General features: G+C 35.6%; 1 protein-coding gene across 1 annotated transcript; it reads right to left on the bottom strand.

The window, feature by feature from the left end:
• Positions 1–117: 117 nt before the first annotated feature.
• Positions 118–3,514, bottom strand: LOC130720155 (aluminum-activated malate transporter 12-like). Its single transcript, XM_057570768.1, has 6 exons — positions 3,137–3,514; positions 2,829–2,969; positions 1,896–2,171; positions 1,590–1,717; positions 1,264–1,407; positions 118–634 (listed from the first exon to the last, which is right to left on the bottom strand). The coding sequence occupies exons 1-6, from the start codon at positions 3,486–3,488 to the stop codon at positions 278–280; spliced, it is 1,398 nt and encodes a 465-aa protein (XP_057426751.1). The 5' UTR covers positions 3,489–3,514; the 3' UTR covers positions 118–277.
• Between the last annotated feature and the right edge of the window lie 18,971 nt (positions 3,515–22,485).

Genomic DNA, 22,485 nt, shown 5'->3' on the forward strand with positions numbered 1-22,485 from the left:
CATCAATTCTCTTTTTTCTCAAGTCACCAAAGAGGCCTCAAGAATCAAGAACACTTGCGCTATGGACACAATCATATGTTAAATTTCCTTATTTTCAAAGTATATTTATTGTGAGATTCTTGTTTATTTACTTATATTAAGTTTGACTCCGGTTACATACTTTGATGGACACAAGTCCATAAGCATTACACAATGGCTCTTAAAAGGCTGATGATAATAAAACAATCAGCAAGTGGCCTATAATTTATGTGCATTTGTACTGCATAATGCATAGCGTTTACTGAGTTGAATGAGCACGAAAGCCAGCAATGTCTCCAAGTTCATCCACCACTTTGGTCAATTCCTCTACTTTGTCCACCACTTCCCTGAGTAAGAACGCGAAGCTCACGGTTGCAAGTGCATCATTATCATCATCAATATTCTCAAGTGCTGCTGCTATTTTGGCCGTGGAAATCATCAAGCTTATATCTTGTCTTGCTGATTTCAATTTAGATGAAATGTGAGGCTCCGTTTGATACTTCCTCATTTGCTTCATGCTGTCTTCAAGTTCTCGCAGAGCCCACACGATCTGTGACCCAATTGCTTCACATGATTCCAAATGGGCTGTTTCATTCTTAGAGGCCAATGACATAGGCTAAACACACAGATCAATTAAGCCCAAAATTAGCCCATATGTTTATTTTGTCATTTTCTAATGAAAAAATAATAGAATTTTGACAAAAAATAAAAAATAGTAGACTTAATTACATTTTTTTCCATGGAAGATTTTGATCTTATCATTTTAAGAAACTGTTAGCAACAATTATTTCAACATCCTTGTTCCAACCCTTTTATTGATTGGTTAAAATTCATGTGAGTCTACTAAATATAAGAGTCTCACTTCCAATTTAGTGAGACTCACATGAATTTCAACCAATTAATAAAAGAATGTTGAAAAAAGTGTTAAAGTAAGTGTTACTAGCACTGTTTTAATTTCAATTTCTCAGGTCTCTTTGCTTTCGAAATTGAATAAATTAATTTGTCATCAATAACTATTGGAAAAACAAATATGCATATCATATATTTTTTACATGTAAAGTGAGATAACTAATTCATCCTAATGCATGAAAATTTGGGATTTACATCAACCATATTATAATTGTGTTTAATTTTTAAGGTAAAGAAACTTATACAATTGAAACGATATGGATCAAAATCACCCATTCGTAAAATTATAGGGACATAAGTGCAACTAAGCCAATTAAATATGAGTTATTCACCAACCTTTTTTGAGGCTTGGAGGCAACCTCCCAGAGCTAGAATAATAGCAGCCAATTCTTGAAGAACGTCTCCAATCTCTAGATATTTCTCCCAAGGGTAGCAAAACCCGAATTTTCCATGCCTGGGTTCCCATTTTGCAAAATTTACCTGAAACAATATACATTTGGATACTTCAGTACTTCACTTATATTCCTTCTCTTCCTCAATAAAAATTATGACCCAGCATAAAAAATAGAAATGAAATTAGAAATATCTATATGATCAGATTAATTTATGTTAAACCTTTCATCATAAATACATAATTTTAACTGAAATTTCATTCTACGTACCAGCAACTCATCCTTTGACTTGGAGCTCAACAATGACTTGCAAACAGAGAAGCTAGCAGGAGCACCAGCACCAGCCTTAGTTTCTTTTTCATCAGAGGATTTGACAATGACATATTCCTCCAAGCACCCTACATTATAAAAGACCAAACTTCCTTTTAGCTAAGGTTCAGCATTTATTTATTTATAGTGCTATTACAGCAGTCCCATGGAAAGGTAAAGTTAGACGGAAAATTAAGAGTGAGAACACAAGTTTGAACTCTGACAGGTTATTTGTTGGGAGGAATAACTACGGTTTATCGAATATACCTTGAAATGAGTCTGCAAGGTGTTGGAATCTTGAGACTGTGGATCCATGAAGTTCATCACCAGCCCATAAGGGGAAAACGAACAAGCTCACACAAATGCAAACAATGAAACCCATCACAATTGATAAAAGACGATCACGTGCTATCTCCCACACTTTCTGATCAGTGCGCACACCAGACACCACCACAAGGTTGAATGTCAAGATGAAAATCATCACCCCATAATCATATCTCTTCTTAATGCTCGGTAACAATCGAATATAAGTCCCAATCGTCCCTGAAATTCATGTTAATTCTCCACTAATTAACTGTTTATCCATGCTAATTAACCACTTCAAAACATAGCTTGCTTAGCTAACAATAAACTTTATGCAGAAACAGGATTCATAGTAAGTTTCTTCAATCTTTACACAGCTTAGCTTGTATCTGAAAATCTTTCTACAATTAATTATACAATCAGGCTCAATATTGGGCATATTTGAATAAGTTTATTTTTCATCAAAATCAATTACGAAACTCAAACTATTTATAGAGTTCCTTCCCCTAAATTATATTGATTTTGCTTTTAGAACTAATTATAGATGAATTTCCAAATATATTATAAGTAGTTTTTAAGTGTCAGAATTGATTCTGCAGAAAAAATGATAAAAATCTTTTATCTTCATTTCATATCATCTTTCTTGTCTCGCCAATCAAATTGTAGCCCGTCATTTAAAAATCATTCGTTTAATGTTATAATTTCCATATTCAAGGTTATAATTATCATATTGATCATTAGTGAGACAGAAATTTGAGATATCAAATTATTAGAACAGAGGATCTACATGAAAGAGAAGTTTATCCATGCTTATACAATAAAACTAACTAGCTACTACAACCTTCATAAAGGCTTGCCAAAATTAATAGTGTCATGATTGATTAATTAAAAACTTACCAAAAATAAATACTGAAGTACCAATCATAACTGAGTCCCCAACCACACCAAGGTTCTGAGCCAAAACTGCTGCTATGCAACCAAGTCCACCTCCTAATATAGTTCCCATTCCACGATTTAAACCTTTTCCTAGTGTAGCACCTGTTGCATATGTTAATGTTAGTTTTCACTTTTTTTTATATATTATAGTTTTCACTACATAAACTCATATTGTTGCTTCAAATCCTTGACAATAGCTATTTAATTTGTAGCATTTTTCTCAGGAATTAATAACAAGAGATGGCAATTTGTTGAGTTAGTGGAAGTACCTGCAGAGAATTCAAAGATGACTATAACAGTCATGATGGCCCACATTGCATTGTCTCCAACTTGCTCATAGAGAGGATCCAAGAGGTACAGAAGGGAAATCAATACCAGGGAAAACCCAACCTTGACACTGTGAATCATATTCTTAGTGTCTTGCTTAATTTGCTTGTCCCTGAGAAGAGAACAATGAAGGATTTTGTTTTCTCTAAGGCGACAGAAAATGGGAGGAAGTGTAAGTGAAAATTGGAATGGTTTTTCATTCTCCCTAGCAGCGATATTTTCTTCTCCATTCGAAATGGATATCACATGGGTTGATTCCATCCTTTCTTTACTTCCCTCTGTTCTGTTTTCCATTGTCCTCTTGGATTTTCTGACTAACAAGCTAGCTCGCTTGTGGTGAGCTATTGTTGAAGGCACCACCCCTATTTATAACATGCAACAAGCAATGAACACTCTAATGAGATATCAAACTGTGGACGTACGTGGCAACAAATTATTGGATGTGTATGTTACAAAAATAGTATTCTCAGTTTATTGTGAGGTAGCTTAAGAACTGTTTTTAAAAGAGTTTATTTAAATAATTAAATTTATCTTCCAAGGTAAATATTTAAGTGATACTTTTTAACATTAAGCACATAGCTATCTATATATAAACTAGTATGATTAGTTTATTAAGGGAAGACATTAATATTTTGGAAACGCTTTGTTTTCGTTGGGCTATTGAATTGATCGAGCTGAGACCTTTTGCTTGTAGTAAGTTGCTTTTGAAACAAATTAACAGTCTATCTATTTCCACGGCTTGAAGTGCGACTGATCATACTTGAAATTCATATCTTCATGTTATTGTCGAGGATTGCAAGATGTTGTCTTCGTGTTTCAGGTCACGCCCTTTAGCTCATGTGAAGAGTGATTGTAACAAAGCGGTTGGTTATTCGTCTAAATTAGCCTATTTCATCTCGAGTAGAGTTTGGATTGAAGAGGGTACTTTTAATTTTAACCAAAGCTTCATCGGTTCATCCAACTTTCTCTTCTTTATCTTGGTAATCCGACCATTTCTACTTAATGAAAGTCGAAGTTTGATTTAAAAAAATAGTTTACTTCTAAAATAAATATGAATAAGCGGTTATATAATTAGTGTTCTAGAAGTTTGTATTCCTCCATATTAACAAATCTTTGGTTTAAAAGCTTTCCTCTTGTAACCAAAAAAAAATCTTTGGTTTAAAAATACCAGATTATATATATAGTGGATGTGGGCCCAATTGCATCCCCATCTATAGAAACATGTGAAACACCAAATATTATCTGTTGTACTAATTACCTTAATCAGTGGAACACGCATGCACACACAATCGAGCTAGCGCACCTTATGACACACAGACATGGAGCTAGAATGTTATGTTACTACGTACGTAGTATATTGAGAGGATTTCATATCACCATGACATCCACTTGTACAATTGTGCTATATAGCTCAAAACATACACCACCCAAGTTTTCAGATAGATCAATGATCCCCCTAAATCAGTCTATTAATTATATTGCTTATGGAAACAATGACCCGGCACTTTCAATCTTCAAATTTCAGCAACTTAGATTTTTTTTGTAGTGTGGCTGTGGATATGCATCATGCATATGTACGAGGTTCAAAAGGTAATCATAAAACAGGGGAACTCTGTGTCAAGAATATGTGTTAATCTTTTGTTCATATTATTTTTTCCACCATAGGGATCCGAGAGAGAGATAGTTCTGAATATTATAGCTAGAGATGAGAGGAAAACAACAAAGAAATGAATGATTAATAGAATTTGAGGGGTGTTGGACTGTTGGATATTATTATTTGATTAACAAGTTAATCACGCAACCTGCAATTAATCAAAGACTGGAAAGTTATCACATTAATTTGGGAGTTTAATGGATATGCACTGACAGTGTAAAATAGTTTTACACAGACATCCAATTGAATTCCGCCAAATCATAAAATATCTTATTCTTTTAATTAAAATTAAAGTCAAATGTAATTATCTCTCTTATGTGGCATGTTTTGATTGGATGACTGTGTAAAACTATTTTACACTGTCAGTGCATATTCATTAAACTCTTAATTTGGAGCCATATCCGCGTATATATTATTATTTGCATGTTTCTTATTACAATAGCTAATTAGCTTAATTATGCTCCCCTAGCCTGAAACTTAATTCGTATCCACTGCTTTTGTAATTAATAATTCTCACCAAGATTTGATGACTTCAATAGTAAAGAGCACTACCAAAAGATTACTTTTTATTTTATTTTTTTGACGAAGAAGGTTGAGTAATTTTTGGGTGGTTCTATTATTCGCATATCAACCTTGTTTTTATAATTAACATTTAATTTTTATGTGCTAAATTTAATTTGTAGGTATTCGATCTCTTTTAACTTGCGAATCAAATTTTTCTTAGTACATGATGATAGATGAAGCTAAGAAGTTTTCAACGTGTGACCTTAACCAACATTTAATTTTAAGTTTAGATAAACAATTTTAATTAAATGCTTATGGTAATAATCGTTTATCACATAAAAACTTATTTATAAGCTAATTTGAGAAATTTATTGAAGTAAGTAAGAATAGGATTTTTTTTCATAAACTAAACTAAACTAAATATCATATAAAAATAAGCTGAAAACAACTTTTATATAAATTATAAGCTTTTTATATATGTTCTCACAAGCACTTATACATGTATTTATGCTGTTATACTATAACATGCTGAAATAATTTCTTCTAAAGTGGACATAATTAAGAATATGAAAGGCAAGCATCATAGCATCAAGAATTTCATTACATTCATAATTCAATTTTCATTCATATCTCAATTTCATAATTTTTCTTTATATCTCATTCTTTATTTTTTATTACAATATATATCATATATCTCATTATCTCCATTCCCTTCATGTAGAATTTGAAGTGTCACCATAATATATTCCTACCATATATCAAATATGCATGAAACGCGTATTGGTTTTACAACTTTTTATTGGGGTGCATTATTTTTAATTGGATAAAAAGCACGCACTAGCTTATGCGCTCATAGTGTACGAATTCCGTGCATCCTTGTCGAGGTGGACACACAAATGAGTACGTACCACGTGTTGCCATTGCTGGCAGCTATTATAGTGCATGGGTTCATTTGTATTTAGGTTAAAGAAAATTAATCAAAGACCTGTCGATAGAATTGAAGAAAAGGTGCTTAAATTTTTAAACAATTCATTTCCAAGCATATCAATTAAAGAGGCAAATTGCCCGCATGTTATTCTTCATTTGATAAAAGTTAGGTTTGTGGAAATCAAAACTCTTAGGAGACACAGAGAAGCTCATGGGCGAGGTGCAAGAGACTAAAAGGGTGACGCCACATTTTAACCTTAAGGCAATAGGTTTATGAGTCACATCTCTTATAAAGTATTTTCATCATCCATACTTAACTAATGTGGGACTCCAAACTCACACTTGAATTCTCAACAATCTCTCCCTCAAGTGTGAGTCACCACGACATTATCATGACACCCTCCGCGGAAGCTATCCACCCTTGTACCGTTGTTCGTCAACGGAACCTGCTGCCTAGCCACATTGTTAGGAAGACTTTCAACACAAGGTGTCGTTACTATGGTCCCACGAACCATCGGCTCTGATACCACTTTTTGGGGAAACATGGGAGCCCATGGCTCGAGGAGAAAGACACAAAGATATATCAACGTCACATCTTAACCCAAAACCTTAAGGCATTAGGTTTATGGTCACATCTATTATAATGTCTTCTCATCATCCATACTTAACCAATGTGAGACTTCAAACTCACACTTGAATTCTCAACAAAAACAATTTTGGCATGAGTAGGTTATTGAAGGGGCTCATATAATCCAAGTCCAAAACCTCAAAACCATATGATAAAAGATAATAGTAAGAGCTTTCCATAAAAAAAAAAGATAATAGTAAGAGCTGGTGAACATATATATAAAGATGGGAGGGGAGATTCAGAATCAACTCTAGAGGACTATAGTTTATCTCTAATTTTTATGTTGTTTTAAAATTGAATTGCAAAACAATTACTCTAAAACAAATTCAAAGGTTAAACCTTTAAATTTAAAAAATATTCTATATAATGAGAGAAAAAAATAGTCTCATCATTGAAAGAGTAGAGCTCCTAATAATCGTACTCTTCAATAATAATACTCTAATTTATATTGATTAATTGAATTGACATGGTATTTTGTAAATACATAATTATCTTGAATATATTTATTATTTCTTTCTTTTATGATCGCTTGAAAATAACAAAAGAAACATATGTTCTATCTTCAACAATTATTTTGTCTCTTGTGGACCTCTCAGTCCTAGCTATTCTTAGCATGATATTATGGAATCTCATTACTATTACATAGACAAACATGAAACTAAAAATGTGACAAAATTGAAACATACAAATAATGCAGACACGCTTTTTCTACATCTTTTTCTTTTTATACATATTATATCAACTACTTTTTGAAGGTGTGAAAAACACTAGAAAGGGGGGGTTTGAATAAAGTTTTTAAACAAAAGTTTCCCTTTTTGAAGATTTGACAAACTTAAAGATAAGAACTAGGTGCTGAAGAATATGAAGTAGAGCACACAAGTATTTTATCCTGGTTCACTTGAGATAAAAGCTCAAGCTAATCAAGTCCACCCGTGAAGGTGATTTCTTCATTCTTTTGATGAAGGCAATCCACTAAAATCAATGAATGTTACAACTGCACTTGCAACCTGCTAAGTGACTAACAATACACTGATTTTCTCACTAGTATACTCTCAAGAAGCTGATCTACCGATCCTCTCAAGACTAGCTAAACATTGAACCAAACTTGATTCAGTCCTCTCAAGATCCGACCAAACTTGGTCTCTCAAGGAACTTTACAAAGTGTATGTAAAAGGTTTTGGGTTTACAAGAATTGCTTCTGAAAAGCTAGTGGTAAACTCAGATGTTTAAGAACAGTGAAGAAATATTGCTAAGAGATCGGTTAGAATGAATTCAAGAATATCAGCAAAGTTTCTTAGCTTCTTTCTTCTATCTTCAGCCCTTACATACTCCAAGGCATATGGTGTAGCCGTTGCTAGGGTTTTGCCCGTTGGAGTGGCAATCTTGTAATATCAGACTGCTAGGCTGAACGAGGTAGGTGGCGGACAGGCTGTGACTGTACGATGTGTACTATGACAGCGACCTATCCTTTCACCAGCTGACTTCTGATCTGGAGTGCTTCAGATGGACGTTGGTGAAGCTTCTGATTAGAGTCAGACGGAAGCTTGGATCCTCTGACCTTGCAACTTCTGCTTCTGAACAAGTTCCTCAGAACTTCTGAACGTCAGAGCTAGAATAGCTTGGGTCTTCAGAGCCAACTTCTTGCAGGTCTTCAGAACTTGAGTCTTCTACTTCTGGACCGTTCCTTCTGGAACATCTGGTCTTCAGAACTTCTGACTCCGGTTCTTCAGTACCTCTTGAGAGCTTCTATCTTCAGAACTTCTGAAGGATTTTCCACTGTTCTGAACGAACATGATAAGCTTTATAACTCTCTTTTTGGTTACCCTTGGGTCTTCTTCTTCTGATGGAATCAGCTTGGGTCAGAATCAGAACCTTTTTGTCACAACTCATAAAGACAAACGTTAGAGTACCATAATTGTTCATCCTCAAAAACCTTAATTGTAATCATCAAAATATAGAGATGCAACCACTGATCAAATCTTGATCTTGCACTTTTCTCTTTTCTCACTTTAATTTAAGTATTGCAATATGTTAATATATGCAAATATGAGACTTTCTATAATTATTTGTGATGACCCGGGTTTAGTAGTGTTTTTAGGGTCATGTCTTTGTAGGTTTTGAGTCTTTTTTTTCTATGTCTCATGTAGTGTTTCATGCATTCTCATGCATTTTTATCTTTATTTGAGTTTTTGTTTGGTTTTAGTAATTATATAGTTTTATAAGGGTCTTTCTTGCATTTTTATAGAGTTTAGGACTTGCATTAGTTTTTCCATTGTTTTGTGAGGACTAAGGTGATTAAAAGCCCTTTGAATTTCTTGATTTTACTCATTGTCTTGGTCCTTTAGTGCTTCACCAGATAACTCATGGAAAAGGAAGGCCAAGATGCAAAGGAATTGAAGGAAGCATTCAAAGGAGGAGTTACAAAAGCTGAAAAGTCACCAGAAACGTGAAGCTGGCGCTCAAGCGCCCTCACCTGGCGCTCAAGCGCCCTCACCTGGCGCTCAAGCGCCAGCACTCCAGAAGCTTGGAGCCTTGCATCTGTTATAGGGGTGCTCAAGCGCCCCAGATCAATGCTTGAGCGCCCGGCACAGCAGAAAACACGTTTTTTTGCCTATAAATAGGATTCTAGTCATTTTCTCTTGTATCTTGGATATACTTTGTAAAGTTCAGAGGTAGAGGATCATTTAGGAGAGTGAGAGAAGACTCCCAAGCTTGTAATTCAGGTTCTTAGCCAAGCATGGCTCTCTCTTCTTTTACTTTAGTTTTCTTGTAAAACTTTTCCCTTTTAAGTTATAATCTTAAGTTCTTTCCCACATGTTCTTCTTCTTTCCTTGAATCCCATATCCATGCTTTATGTTTCAAGTTAGAACATGTGCTAGCTTTATGCTTTTCTATAATAGAACGGAAGTTTGTTATAGATTAGGGACTTGTTGTGGATTACCTTTTCTATGCTTGCTACTAGGAATAGAGGAAGGGTTGGGGTTTGTTGGCCTGAACTTTATAATCTTTATGCTTCAAACAAATGTTTAAGTACGCAAGGAATTGGACTTATCTTTTGGTTTGAAAGAATTATCTATGTGAGCCATCGATAGGTAGTTGCTTAGGCTATAACATCAAGGAGAGATTCATGAGAACATGTGCTTAGAATGATGAGCTTGAATTGATTAGTTGAGCAAGAACCCAAAGTAAATCACTCTTTCTTTTCATTCTTTGTTTCATTTCTGAATTTATATTTTCTTTTTCCTTTTTACTACTTCGACATATGTTTGCCTCAATAAAACAAACCTTCAAACTCAAAGCTTGAACCGAATCTATTCACTCACAATCCCTGTGGTTCGATATTTAAAACCGGGTGGATTCGTACACTTGCGGATTTACCAACAAGTTTTTGGCGCCGTTGCCGGGGATTGTTTGTGATTTTTTTTGGTTTGAGTTACGAGTTTGAAGTATAGTCTACCTAAGACTATAACTTAGGGCTTAATGGGAGACAACCCATGTTTTTTTTCAGATTTACGTTTTTGTTTCGTTTGTTAGTTTTTCAGGAAATAAAAGCCATTGGAGAACACTTGGAAGCACTCAATCACTTGAAAGGAGGTTCTTTTCTTACTCTGAGTTTTAGTCCATGCATTTTTAGCATATTTTTCTTTTATAGATTTTGTTTATATTTTTTATCATGCATTTTTTTTATAGAGTCTTTTGTACCTTGGTCTTTATTCCTTATGCTCAAATGACATGTTCCCAAGTCTTACTCACTCACATGATGCTGGTTTTGAAAATATTTTTAAGTGGATACTTTGTGCTTTCTTTTGGGGAGTGATTGTATGTTTGGGAAAGAGAGGGAGAGACTTCGGTCTTCTAAATGTTGTCTTGAGGATAGAGTTGAAGTGAGTCCACAAGGGTATATTTTTTACCCTTCACTATATAATTTCCCTGGGGAATCCTGACTCACTTGCACTTCTTGGTTCTGTGTTTCATTTCTCTCACCCTTGAGAGTAGCTTTATGAGACTTGCATTTTTGAGACTGGTAGGTTTTCTTGGACTTCAGAATTTGTTTTATAACATCTTTGTCCCTATTTGACCTTTTTTAGCCCTTGTGGAGAATTCTTTGTTACCTTTGTCATATGGGCTGGTTGTTTAGTTGGATTAAATGGGGAGTTGTGGTCCTTAAATCTTAATGGAGCTATTTTATGAAAAGTGCAATTGTCTCTTGCCCCAAAGAAAAAAATTGAAAAGAATTCAAAAGAGAAAATGAACTCCATGGGATGGATGGAGTTTCAAAAAAAAGTCAAAAGAAAATGAGAAAATGAATTCCATGGTACAGATGGAGTTCCAAAAAAAAGAAAAAAAGTTCTAAAATAACAAGGGGTTGAGAGACTTCTGTGCTAAGTATCAATTGATTTAAGCTCCGGTTTTCATGAAGGACCACACTCAGATTTTTGTGCAGCCATAGTCTCCCTTAGGGACCGGACCACCTACCATGTGCTTTACCTAGCCAACATTACAACCCTTTTCAAGTCTCATTGAATAATGCATTGTCAACTTTAGTTGTTCTTGAGTGAATGATTCCCAGAACCTATGAACTTGCTTGTGTGCTCAGTGCACTAAATAATTTTCTCATGCTAGGATGTTAGCTCTAAATGCTTCTCATAGTGGACTCTAATTCTTCTTTATCTAAGAGTAGCATGAAGTTGATTGTTGAATCTTTCTCTTGGAACTAACTGCATTTACTTGATCCCCCGGTTTTCTGAAAATGTATCCCCCTTTTGGCATGTGTGTTGGGAGTAATTCTTTGTGCTTGAGGGCAAGCTAATCTTAGTGACGCTCGAGGGCGAGCTGTCATTGAGTATAGTGGTGTGATGACCCGGGTTTAGTAGTGTTTTTAGGGTCATGTCTTTGTAGGTTTTGAGTCTTTTTTTTCTTTGTCTCATGTAGTGTTTCATGCATTCTCATGCATCTTTATCTTTATTTGAGTTTTTGTTTGGTTTTAGTAATTATATAGTTTTATAAGGGTCTTTATTGCATTTTTATAGAGTTTAGGACTTGCATTAGTTTTTCCATTGTTTTGTGAGGACTAAGGTGATTAAAAGCCCTTTGAATTTCTTGATTTTACTCCTTGTCTTGGTCCTTTAGTGCTTCAGCAGATAACTCATGGAAAAGGAAGGCCAAGATGCAAAGGAACTGAAGGAAACATTCAAAGGAGGAGTTACAAAAGCTGAAAAGTCACCCGAAACGTGAAGCTGACGCTCAAGCGCCCTCACCTGGCGCTCAAGCGCCAACACTCCAGAAGCTTGGAGCCTTGCATCTGTTATAGAGGCGCTCAAGCGCCCCAGATCAATGCTTGAGCGCCCGGCACAGCAGAAAACACGTGTTTTTGCCTATAAATAGGATTCTAGTCATTTTCTCTTGTATCTTGGATATACTTTGTAAAATTCAGAGGTAGAGGATCATCTAGGAAAGTGAGAGAAGGCTCCCCAGCTTGTAATTCAGGTTCTTAGCCATGCTTGGCTAATCTCTCTTCTTTTACTTTGGTTTTCTTGTAAGACTTTACCCTTTTATGTTATAATCTTAAGTTCTTTCCCACATGTTCTTCTTCTTTCCTTGAATCCCATATCCATGCTTTATGTTTCAAGTTAGAACATGTGCTAGCTTTATGCTTTTCTATAATAGAACGAAACTTTGTTATTGTTGGTAAATCCACAAGTGTACGGAATCCACCCGGTTTTAAATATCGAACCACAGGGATTGTGAGTGAATAGATTCGGTTTAAGCCTCGAGTTTGAAGGTTTGTTTTATTGAGGCAAACATATGTCGAAGTAGTAATAAGGAAAAAGAAAATATAAATTCAGAAATGAAACTGAAAATGAAAAGAAAGAGTGATTTACTTTGGGTTCTTGCTCAACTAATCAATTCAAGCACATCATTCTAAGCACATGTTCTCATGAATCTCTCCTTGATGTTATAGCCTAAGCAACTACCTATCGATGCCTCGCATAGAAAATTCTTTCAAACCAAAAGATAAGCCTAATTCCTTGTGTACTTAAACATTTGTTTGAAGCATAAAGATTATAAAGTTCAGGCCAACAAACCCCAACCCTTCCTCTATTCCTAGTAGCCAAGATTGAAGGGGCAATCCCAAATCAGTTCCCTAATCTATAACAAACTTCCGTTCTAATTATAGAAAAGTATAAAGCTAGCACATGTTCTAACTTGAAACATAAAGCATGGATATGGGATTCAAGGAAAGAAGAAGAACATGTGGGAAAGAACTTAAGATTATAACTTAGAAGGAAAAGTCTTACAAGAAAACCAAAGTAAAGAAGAGAGATTAGCCAAGCATGGCAAGAGCCATGCTTGGCTAAGAACCTTGAACACAAGCTTGGAAGCCTTCTTTCACTATCCTAGATGATCCTCTACCTCTGAATTTTACAAAGTATGAAAAGATATCCAACTCTCTAAAAGAAAATGACTAAAATCCTATTTATAGGCAAAAATCACGAGTTTGGGCTGTTCCGGGCGCTCAGGCGCCAATTCAGAGCTGAAACTGAGCCTCTGAAAGGTAATTGGCGCCTAGGCGCCAATTAAGCACGCCTAGGCGCCAATTCCAGAACCCTGGAAAAAGCAATTGGCGCCTAGGTGCCAATGGAGCACGCCTAGGCGCTCTGACTCGCTGGAAAACCTTTTGATCTTCATTTTAACTCCTCTTTACTCCTCTTTAAGCCTCTCTTCAATTCTCCAAACCTCTAGAAACTCCATCTTCAGCTGTTACAACCTGAAAACTTGATGACAAAGCTAGGAAAATATCTAGAAATTCAGAAGTTTTGCACAAAGGCTCCAAAACAAGTGGAAATTGCCTATGACTCTTAAAATCTAATCAAATGCAACTAAAGCCCTTATAAAACTACAAAATTACTAAACTAATGCAAATGCACAAATAAAAGTAAAAATGCATGAGAATGCATGAAACACTACATGAGACACAAGAAAAAGACTCAAAACCTACAAGGAAAAACCCTAAAAACATCATATAAACCCGGGTCATCAGTTATAGATTAGGAACTTGTTGTGGGATTACCTCTTCTATGCTTGCTACTAGGAATAAAGGAAGGATTGGGGTTTGTTGGCCTGAACTTTATAATCTTTATGCTTCAAACAAATGTTTAAGTACGCAAGGAATTGAGCTTATCTTTTGGTTTGAAAGAATTATCTATGCGAGGCATCGATAGGTAGTTGCTTAGGCTATAACATCAAGGAGAGATTCATGAGAACATGTGCTTAGAATGATGAGCTTGAATTGATTAGTTGAGCAAGAACCCAAAGTAAATCACTCTTTCTTTTCATTCTTTGTTTCATTTCTGAATTTATATTTTCTTTTTCCTTTTTACTACTTCGACATATGTTTGCCTCAATAAAACAAGCCTTCAAACTCAAAGCTTGAACCGAATCTATTCACTCACAATCCCTGTGGTTCGATATTTAAAACCGGGTGGATTCGTACACTTGCGGATTTACCAACAATTTGTCAATGATAAATTATATATATTGTGTTGTCTACTGGGTTACTAACTCATTATTTAGTGGACCTGTTGGCCCAAAATATTTGGCCCAAGGCCCAAAACGTATGGGTTTGTCGAAAGAATGAACTAGGAGAATCAAGAAAAAATGCTAAGTTAAATGGGTGGCAAAATTCGACAAAGGGACACTGGCAACCGTTGCTATAAACACGGGCATGTTTACCACGTGCGGCATTGATTGAATCAGTTAGAAAAGCGTGTGCTTCTCCCCACGATGGCTATCCACGTGGCCAGGAAGCAGTTGAAGAACACCACTCTCACCACTACGCATGGAACTTCCGGGGCAAGCATCAGATCGTGGGGAACCAGACCCACTAACACCATCCAGTAAGGAAGAAAACCGCCAAGGACACGCGGGACATGGAGCTCTATAAATAGGAGAATCTTATTCAGAAAAAGGGTTCTCAACTCAACTCTTAAAAACTCACTAAAAAGCTCACATGTCCGCATCAAAGAGACTCAAAGAGCCTAACGTGATCATGGAGGAGTATGTTGCTGAACCAGCCATTTATGTTCCATGCCTTTAAGTGTTTTAAGCTTGTTATTTCTTCACTTTGTGTTTCTGTCGATTTCTTTTTGTTTAATGTAATTAGCCGTTTTCGACTTATTTGATGTACCCTTCAGTTTGTTCAATGCGATTCGAATTTCAGTACCTTTAAATTTGCAGTTTGCTAACTTATCGATTTTATCCTTGACACACGGGTGTCGAGTTTTCTAACTTTCACACACAGCACTTTGGCAAGACGTTTTCTTAAAAGGGCTCTTAATTCGCAAAATTCTTAACTTCTTAAACTTTTTCACACACAGCACTTTGGCAAGACGTTTTCCCAAAAAGGCTCTTAATTCGCAAAATTCTTAACTTCTTAAACTTTTTCCAATCGAATTTGGAGAATGTTTGTTTACTAAATATCAATGTAAACAGGACCAATAACAAGATTTTTAATAAATAAATGAATAAATAAAATATAAAAATTTCAACTCTCTTATCTTTAATGTGTTTCTGAATAATAGAGTATTTAACCCAAATTTTCTCATAACTTATTTAGATAACCCCATATATAATATGATTTCAGGTGAAAAGCACTTTTGCTTATTTTTATATGTTTTCGGGTAAACGTACCTAATTAAAATTAAAGTGACTTAAGTTAGTGGGATTCTTTACCAAACTTTTTGGTGATTATGAGTTGGAGTCCGTGCCACGGAAATCCTCCGTACCCTTCACTCACTTTATTCATGTACGAAGGTTAAACATGCTTTTGTTTTGTCTCTTATATATTCGAATTTAAAATTATCACTGAATTTTTTTTATTTAAAAAGCCTCTATGACTTCATAATACTTATTTCGTATTTTTATTTATTTCTAGTATAAGTGTGGTTTGGATTGGTTTAACTTTGAGGTAAAAAAACATCCAATTCAACCATTTTAGTTTTATCACTTTATTATCCAATTGGTTTTTCTTTTAAATCCCATCCAATTTATCGGTTTAGATTGAATTAGATTTTAGTTTTTCAAAATGAATCTAAATATCAAAATCAATGAAGAAATAAAAATTAATTTGAATCATATAACGTTTTTTATCTTGAAAATAAAAGATTCAATTCATATTAATATAAAAACTAATGAAACAACCTCATCAAGAAAAGGATAGAGCAACATACCTTCGTATAACGTCACATTACAAGGATAAACGATGACAATTTGGAATAAGAGTAAAGATGAACTAAGAGTCTCAAACAAATTATCAAAAGAAGAAAATATATATATGTTTCAAATATATTCATCATTCTTGTCTCAGTACCTCTAAAAGAAGAAGAAAAAAACCCTGCATAGTAGATGACATATTTTTCAAACATATATTTACTTTGATGCATATTTTTGCAAATTATTACTTAAAAATATATTTAGCCAAATATGTTTTCATAAATAAGTACGTGTAATATAAACATATAAATATGTGAACATATAAGTACGTGTCATAATTATATAAACATATAAATACGTAAATATGTGATTATGAACAATATATATATTGAAAACATTTTGTTTGGATTGAATTGGTTCGTTTTTGAAAATCAAATCCGAAATTCAATAAAAAAAATTAATATTCTCAATTTTGGATATGTTCGGTTTTTGGTTTCTTATCGGCTTTTCAATTTTTATTGGATTGGATCGACTATGAAAAACCCTAATATTAGTAAGGTATAGGTGGTCCACGTGAACTTCTCACATAGGGTGAGAAAGAGGTTAGCAATGTGGAAGAATAAGTGTATTACCTTCGGAGGTCGTATTTGCTTGATAAAGAGCGTTCGTTCTTCGATTCCAGTTTATTACCTCTCCTCCTATAAGGCTCTAATAAGTGTTGTAAAGTGTGGCCGACGTATCCTGAAGAATTTCCTTTGGGGTGAGAATGGGGAGAAAAACAAAATTTCTTGGATTAGTTGGGAAATTTTTTGTCGATCAAAGAAGGAGGGAGGGTTGGGAGTGAAAGATTGCGGAAAGTTTAATCTAGCTCTCTTGGGTAAATGGAGATGGCGACTTCTCACAGAGAAGGATAGCCTATGGGAGAAGATTATCTTGTCAAAATATTCGCGTCCAAATCCAGCAAAGGCCTTTATATGGTGGCAAGACTTGAGGTAAGCTTGCTTCCCGGAAGGTAATGTGAGTGGTTTGAGTCAAATGTTCGTAGGAAGGTAAGGCGGGGGAACAGAGTTGTGTTTTGGGAGGAGGCTTGGCTTAACACATGGAAATTGAAAGATAAATTCACAAGGTTATACAATCTCTCAACAAATAAGAATGGATTGATTCAGGATATGGGGAGGTGGGCTGATGGTGTGTGGCAGTGGGATTTTGGTTGGAGAAAAGGGCTAAGAGATTCTGAGTTGCATGCCTACAATCACCTGATGAGCTCACTTCAATCCTTTACGCCTCACTATTCTAAGTATGATGGTTGGACTTGGTCAGCAAGCGACGACGACATTTATTCAGTGATTTCAACTTACTCTTCCCTATTAGGATCGGTTCCCCTACCTGTTGATGACTTTTTCAAGCATTTTTGGAGCGCACCTGCACCTCCAATGTTGTTTCCTTGGTGTGGTAGGTGCTGCACGAGAGAGTTCAAACCAGATTAAATCTGATGAGGAAGGGAGCGCTCAGGACAGCAGAGAAATACGTCTGTCCTATCTGCTTCCAAGGGGAAGAATCAGTATCCTATCTCTTCTTCTTCTCTTGCCCCTTTGCTTGGAATATTTGGATGGAAACTTACAAATGGCAAGGTGTTTCGACAATAATACCAGAGGATGGTAAGATGCACTTCCTCCAACATATCTACAATTGCTAGTCTCTCAATCAGAAGAAAGGGGCATGGTTAATCTGGATAGTAGTAATCTTGACGATTTGGTTAAGAAATGCGTGTGTTTTCATAGGAGAAGCACCCTTCATTGGCAGAGCTATGGATTTAATTCAATTCAAATCATGGAGTTGGTTAAAGGAACGAATGAAGAATTTCTCTTGTACTATGTATGACTGGAAAATTCATCAATCGATCTTCATCTCCCTCCTTTAGTTTCTTTACTATCGGGTTTGCATCAGGAGAGAATTTTCGAGCTGCCGTTTCCTTGTCGTCTTTTCGAGCTATGGATTTGATTCAATTCAAATCATGGAGTTGGTTAAAGGAAAGGATGAAGAATTTCTCTTATGCTATGAATGACTGGAAAATTCATCCATCGATCTTCATCTCCCTCCTTTAGTTGCTTTGCTATCATGTCTCCTCTAAGTGCGTTGCTGCTTTGTTGGGCCTTTAGTTTGTTTTGGTTATGTTATTTTCAAGCCCTTTCTTCTTTATTTTCTTATCTTTTCCTTGTACATTCATTTGGGCTTGAAGTACCCCTAGTACTTCCTTTTATAAATTTGTCTTATCTAAAGAAAACGTGAACTTCTCACATTCGTCAATCCCTCAAAATTAATTTTTTTTCACCAAATAAACATAAAGACGTGACAAAGAGCATTTTAAATCAAATTAATTTTTTTTTGGACAAAAAGAGAGGAATTTTTTTCTAAGATTATTTTAGATTCAAGTGTATAAATTAGAGTAATTTTTTAACCCTAAAGTAATTATTTTATTTTTAGTTAGCATCATAAATTATAATCGCATATACTCTATTTAAAGAGGAATATTTTTAAAAAGAAAAATACTAATGTACACCATATGAAATTTATATACACCAAATATAGTGAGCGATATATGATTAATGCTAATTGGATTTAGAGGTGAAAATAAGATCAAAGAATATAAGAGAAAATGAAGCGATTTTTAAGTTGTTTAAATTCAAATTCTTTAGGGTTCTTTTAGTGAAAATATTTTAAGTGTAAAATGTAATTTTTACAAACAACATGAGTAAACTCTTAAAAGTTTAAATCAAGAAAAGAAGATTAAGAAAAGATGGAAAATAAAAGAGAAAATAAAAGAAGTTGCACACAAAATATAAATTGCATCAAAATGAAAAAAGTTTCACAAAAATCATACTCTTAAATCGTTGTTTGTTACTTTGTGTAGATGTATAAGTTTTTTGAGAAATTCTAAGGAGAAATTGTGAATTTTGATTACATTTTCAGAAGTTCTACACATGTTTTCAACACGCTTCTAACTTTCATAAAATCTCTATATGTTTTCTGACTTGACTCTATCTTTTTTTTTAAGGAGAATATATATATAATAATAATGAGGAAACAGATAAGATATACACCCAAACTACCACAACAAGGTATCAAAACCCCACACGGTCAAGGCTGACCACCCCAAAAAGATCAAAAAACCATCCCAAAACAACGACAAATAAGAACAATAGCCTCAAAAACTAGAAGCCGCAGATGCAACAACCTCAAATACCAAAAGCCGATTGCAATACCCAAAAACTCTCAAAGGACTTGGAAAAACCTTTACAGCCTATAACTCGCCAACATCCCAGATCTCACCCTCAACGACGCTGAGAAGCTTTGAGCGCCTTGATCTCATTGGCAATTTGAAAGAGAGGGATATCATCAGGGCAATCATACCTCAAGCCTAAGCGCTTCCCCATCAAGACGACACTCCTCGCTCTAGTCAATACGCCATAAGGCTCCGACATATCCGTCGGCAACACCATCAGCTCTTTCCCTATCTGCTCTGCATCAGTATAGCCTGCTTCCATTGTCATAGCACCACCAGAGCTCCCAACAGCACCTTGCTTCTTTCTGCCTCCACCATCACCTTTCTTATTAGGTCTTCCCCTCGGGGTTTTCACTTGATCCCAGGGTAAGGAAAACCCAGTATCATGAGAAACCCCCAGTTCAGAAGAGATGGAAACCACATTAGAAGTGCAACCATGTAAAGAACAGTAAGAGGCAGCTATGGGTACATCACAGAGAATACCCAAGGGACTCGAGTCCCTCATCCCATCGCATTCAGAATCCACACAGGACGTCAGCATCACGTCTTCCCCCTCCACCGTCTCTAAACCCCTAGCATCTGCAGAAAGCTCCACCGCCTCAATACCCCTAACATCCGCAAAAGAGGTTTCTGGGAAAAGCACCGAAGTTGAGAAGCTTGGGGGTGGCGAGCCACCTCTAAAGAGGCCAGAAATCATCATTTCTTCATCCTCGGAAGAAGGCAACAGACGCTGATTCCCCACTTCCCCGATTCCAGCAAGAACCACAACATGCTCCGACGATCTCTGATCTCTAGCCGCAAACACCCCTGAACCAGCAACTCCACGCAGCGCAAATCTCGCCCAAGCAACCGACAATGGAGTTCCTCCCAGACGAAACCCATCGAGGAGGTTAATCGCATGAGAAGCAACCTCCAAAGAAGAGAATATAGAAAACCCGAACCTATGGCTTCTCCCAATCTTCTTCTGTCTCTGGATAAAGACATTAAAAACCCTCCCAATCTGAGCAAATAACCCACGAACCTGATGATAATTGACGCGTCAGAAATGCCATCAACGAAAAGGGTGAAGATCGAACTACAGTGGAGTTTATTCTCCTTCTCCAAGCCGACGTCGTCGCTCCTCGAGTAGCCGCTGGACGCACCTACTTTCTCCTCCCTTCGAACCTGGATGGAAGCGTCTTTAGCTTTTTCTCCACCTAGGAGAAAGCTTTTTTCCTTCCTCCGGTCAGAATCGTCTCCGTCGCTCGTCGTCTCGCCGCCATCTCCGTCGCCTTTTGCTTGGGTATCGTCCTTGGAGGGAGATCCGCCGCCATCAAAGTTTGGAACCCTTGCAGAGGTGGGTTCGCGACTCATGTAATACTGCATAATTGCATGTGACTTGACTCTATCTTTTCAGGTGGTGAAGATGTTTCTTCTTCATTACCGTCTTTGAAGCGATTTAAATCTTAAATCTTGGACCTTTTCCAAGGAAAAATAACTTCTTATGCAAACATCATGACACTTAAACAAATTTTGACTAAATCATTCATACAAACTTCAACCTCTTTTTCCAATCTTTAAAAGATAGAGTTGAATAATCTTCAAAGTCGAAGATTAAACTTAGTCAAAATTAATGACTTCTCACAACAATTACTAGTTGAACAATATGTATTATCTTCGCTTCGACCTGAAACTAGACTCGAAAAAATATTCTTTGATAGCTCAAAGTAAGGTCTCAAAGCTTTCTCCATTGCTTTCTGCATGCGTATAATCTACTAATTAGGTATTTTTCCCTACAGTATACACACTACTCTATATATAACAACCACTTAGCTTGTTACATTGAATTCATGAACTTCGTTCTACAACTCAAGTTCTCGAACAACCTATAGGAAAGATTCTTTTACATAAGTGTATTCTAGTTGAATTGTTCTAATTTTACCAAGGTAGATGAGATAATAACATAAGTGTCATTTGACATCTGCTTCAAATTATGGAGTTTGGAGACTTCAACTTCTCTGTTCTTGTCCATAAACGTAACTCTAACCAAGTTACTTCTAATCAAATTAAAGGCACATTACAATAGTCATATGGCCAAATCTTTAATTAGAGACTTAAATGAATATTTTGATTAACACAAAGAAGGAAGTATGGTGTGATGAAAGGGACGTCCAATCCTCTATATATTTCTTATCAAAAGCAAAATAACACAGCAAAATAAACAAATTCCATCATTTTATTTTGCCTTTCCTATTTTAGGACATAAGTATTTCATGGCATAGTGTTATAATTATAGCCATACTTATATAAACGTAAAATTATCATCTCTGTTGTCATCAAGCGAGCTGGTTGACTTATACCGACACGCATGCATGAACATCATATGGCCATTAGTTCTGACGTGATGATGTAACTGCCAGTCAATTTCAAATTAGGTCATTTATATTGGGCCTCCTATTGGTTTCAGCTCAACCAACAAATTATAAAAAATCCGTGAGCTAGTGGGCTCTCCACTTATCACCTTGCCGGATATACATATGGACCAGTGTCATTTTTCCCCAATCATTTAAAGATATTCGGCCAAATTCAATTCAATGTAGGCCAAGAGATTTTTCTTCTTCTTACTATATATAGGAGATAATTTTGTTTGAGTCAGAAACATTTACATCCCAAAAGATCTAATTTTCCAACAGAGGTTTGTTTATCTACAAGACTCGACTTCGAAACTTTGCTTAAGGGGGGAATTAATCATGTATCACTTGTACCTATGACATGTTAGTAGCTAGGCCAAGAGAGGATTTGACTTGAGAATTTTTTACATTCACATTCATTTCCTCTTGCATGATAATTCTACTTTTTCTTCTACCTATCTATTATTTTCTTACCACATCACCCACCATATCTTCACTTCTCTCTCTTTTATTTCTCTTTCACTTTAGGTGGAGCGAGAATGGTGGTGAATGAACCATTAGTGTTAATTTGTGTAACACCCCGATTTCGGTGGCGTCACTTTAGTAACCAAAAGTAAACTTAATGCGGAAAAACGTGAATATTTTTTTTTTCGATAATAACTAAGACAAGACTGAATTAAATAAAACTAATA

Source organism: Lotus japonicus, chromosome 5, assembly GCF_012489685.1.
Source record: "Lotus japonicus ecotype B-129 chromosome 5, LjGifu_v1.2".
NCBI classification, from domain to species: Eukaryota; Viridiplantae; Streptophyta; class Magnoliopsida; order Fabales; family Fabaceae; genus Lotus; species Lotus japonicus.

Bases quoted from the DNA above. Each gene is read 5' to 3' on its own strand.
- LOC130720155 (XM_057570768.1), bottom strand. From the start codon at position 3,488: ATGGAAAACAGAACAGAGGGAAGTAAAGAAAGGATGGAATCAACCCAT. The intron at 2,970-3,136 runs GTACTTCCACTA...CATATGCAACAG, and splicing joins CATCTTTGAATTCTCTGCAG to GTGCTACACTAGGAAAAGGT. The intron at 2,172-2,828 runs GTAAGTTTTTAA...CATGAATTTCAG, and splicing joins TACTTCAGTATTTATTTTTG to GGACGATTGGGACTTATATT.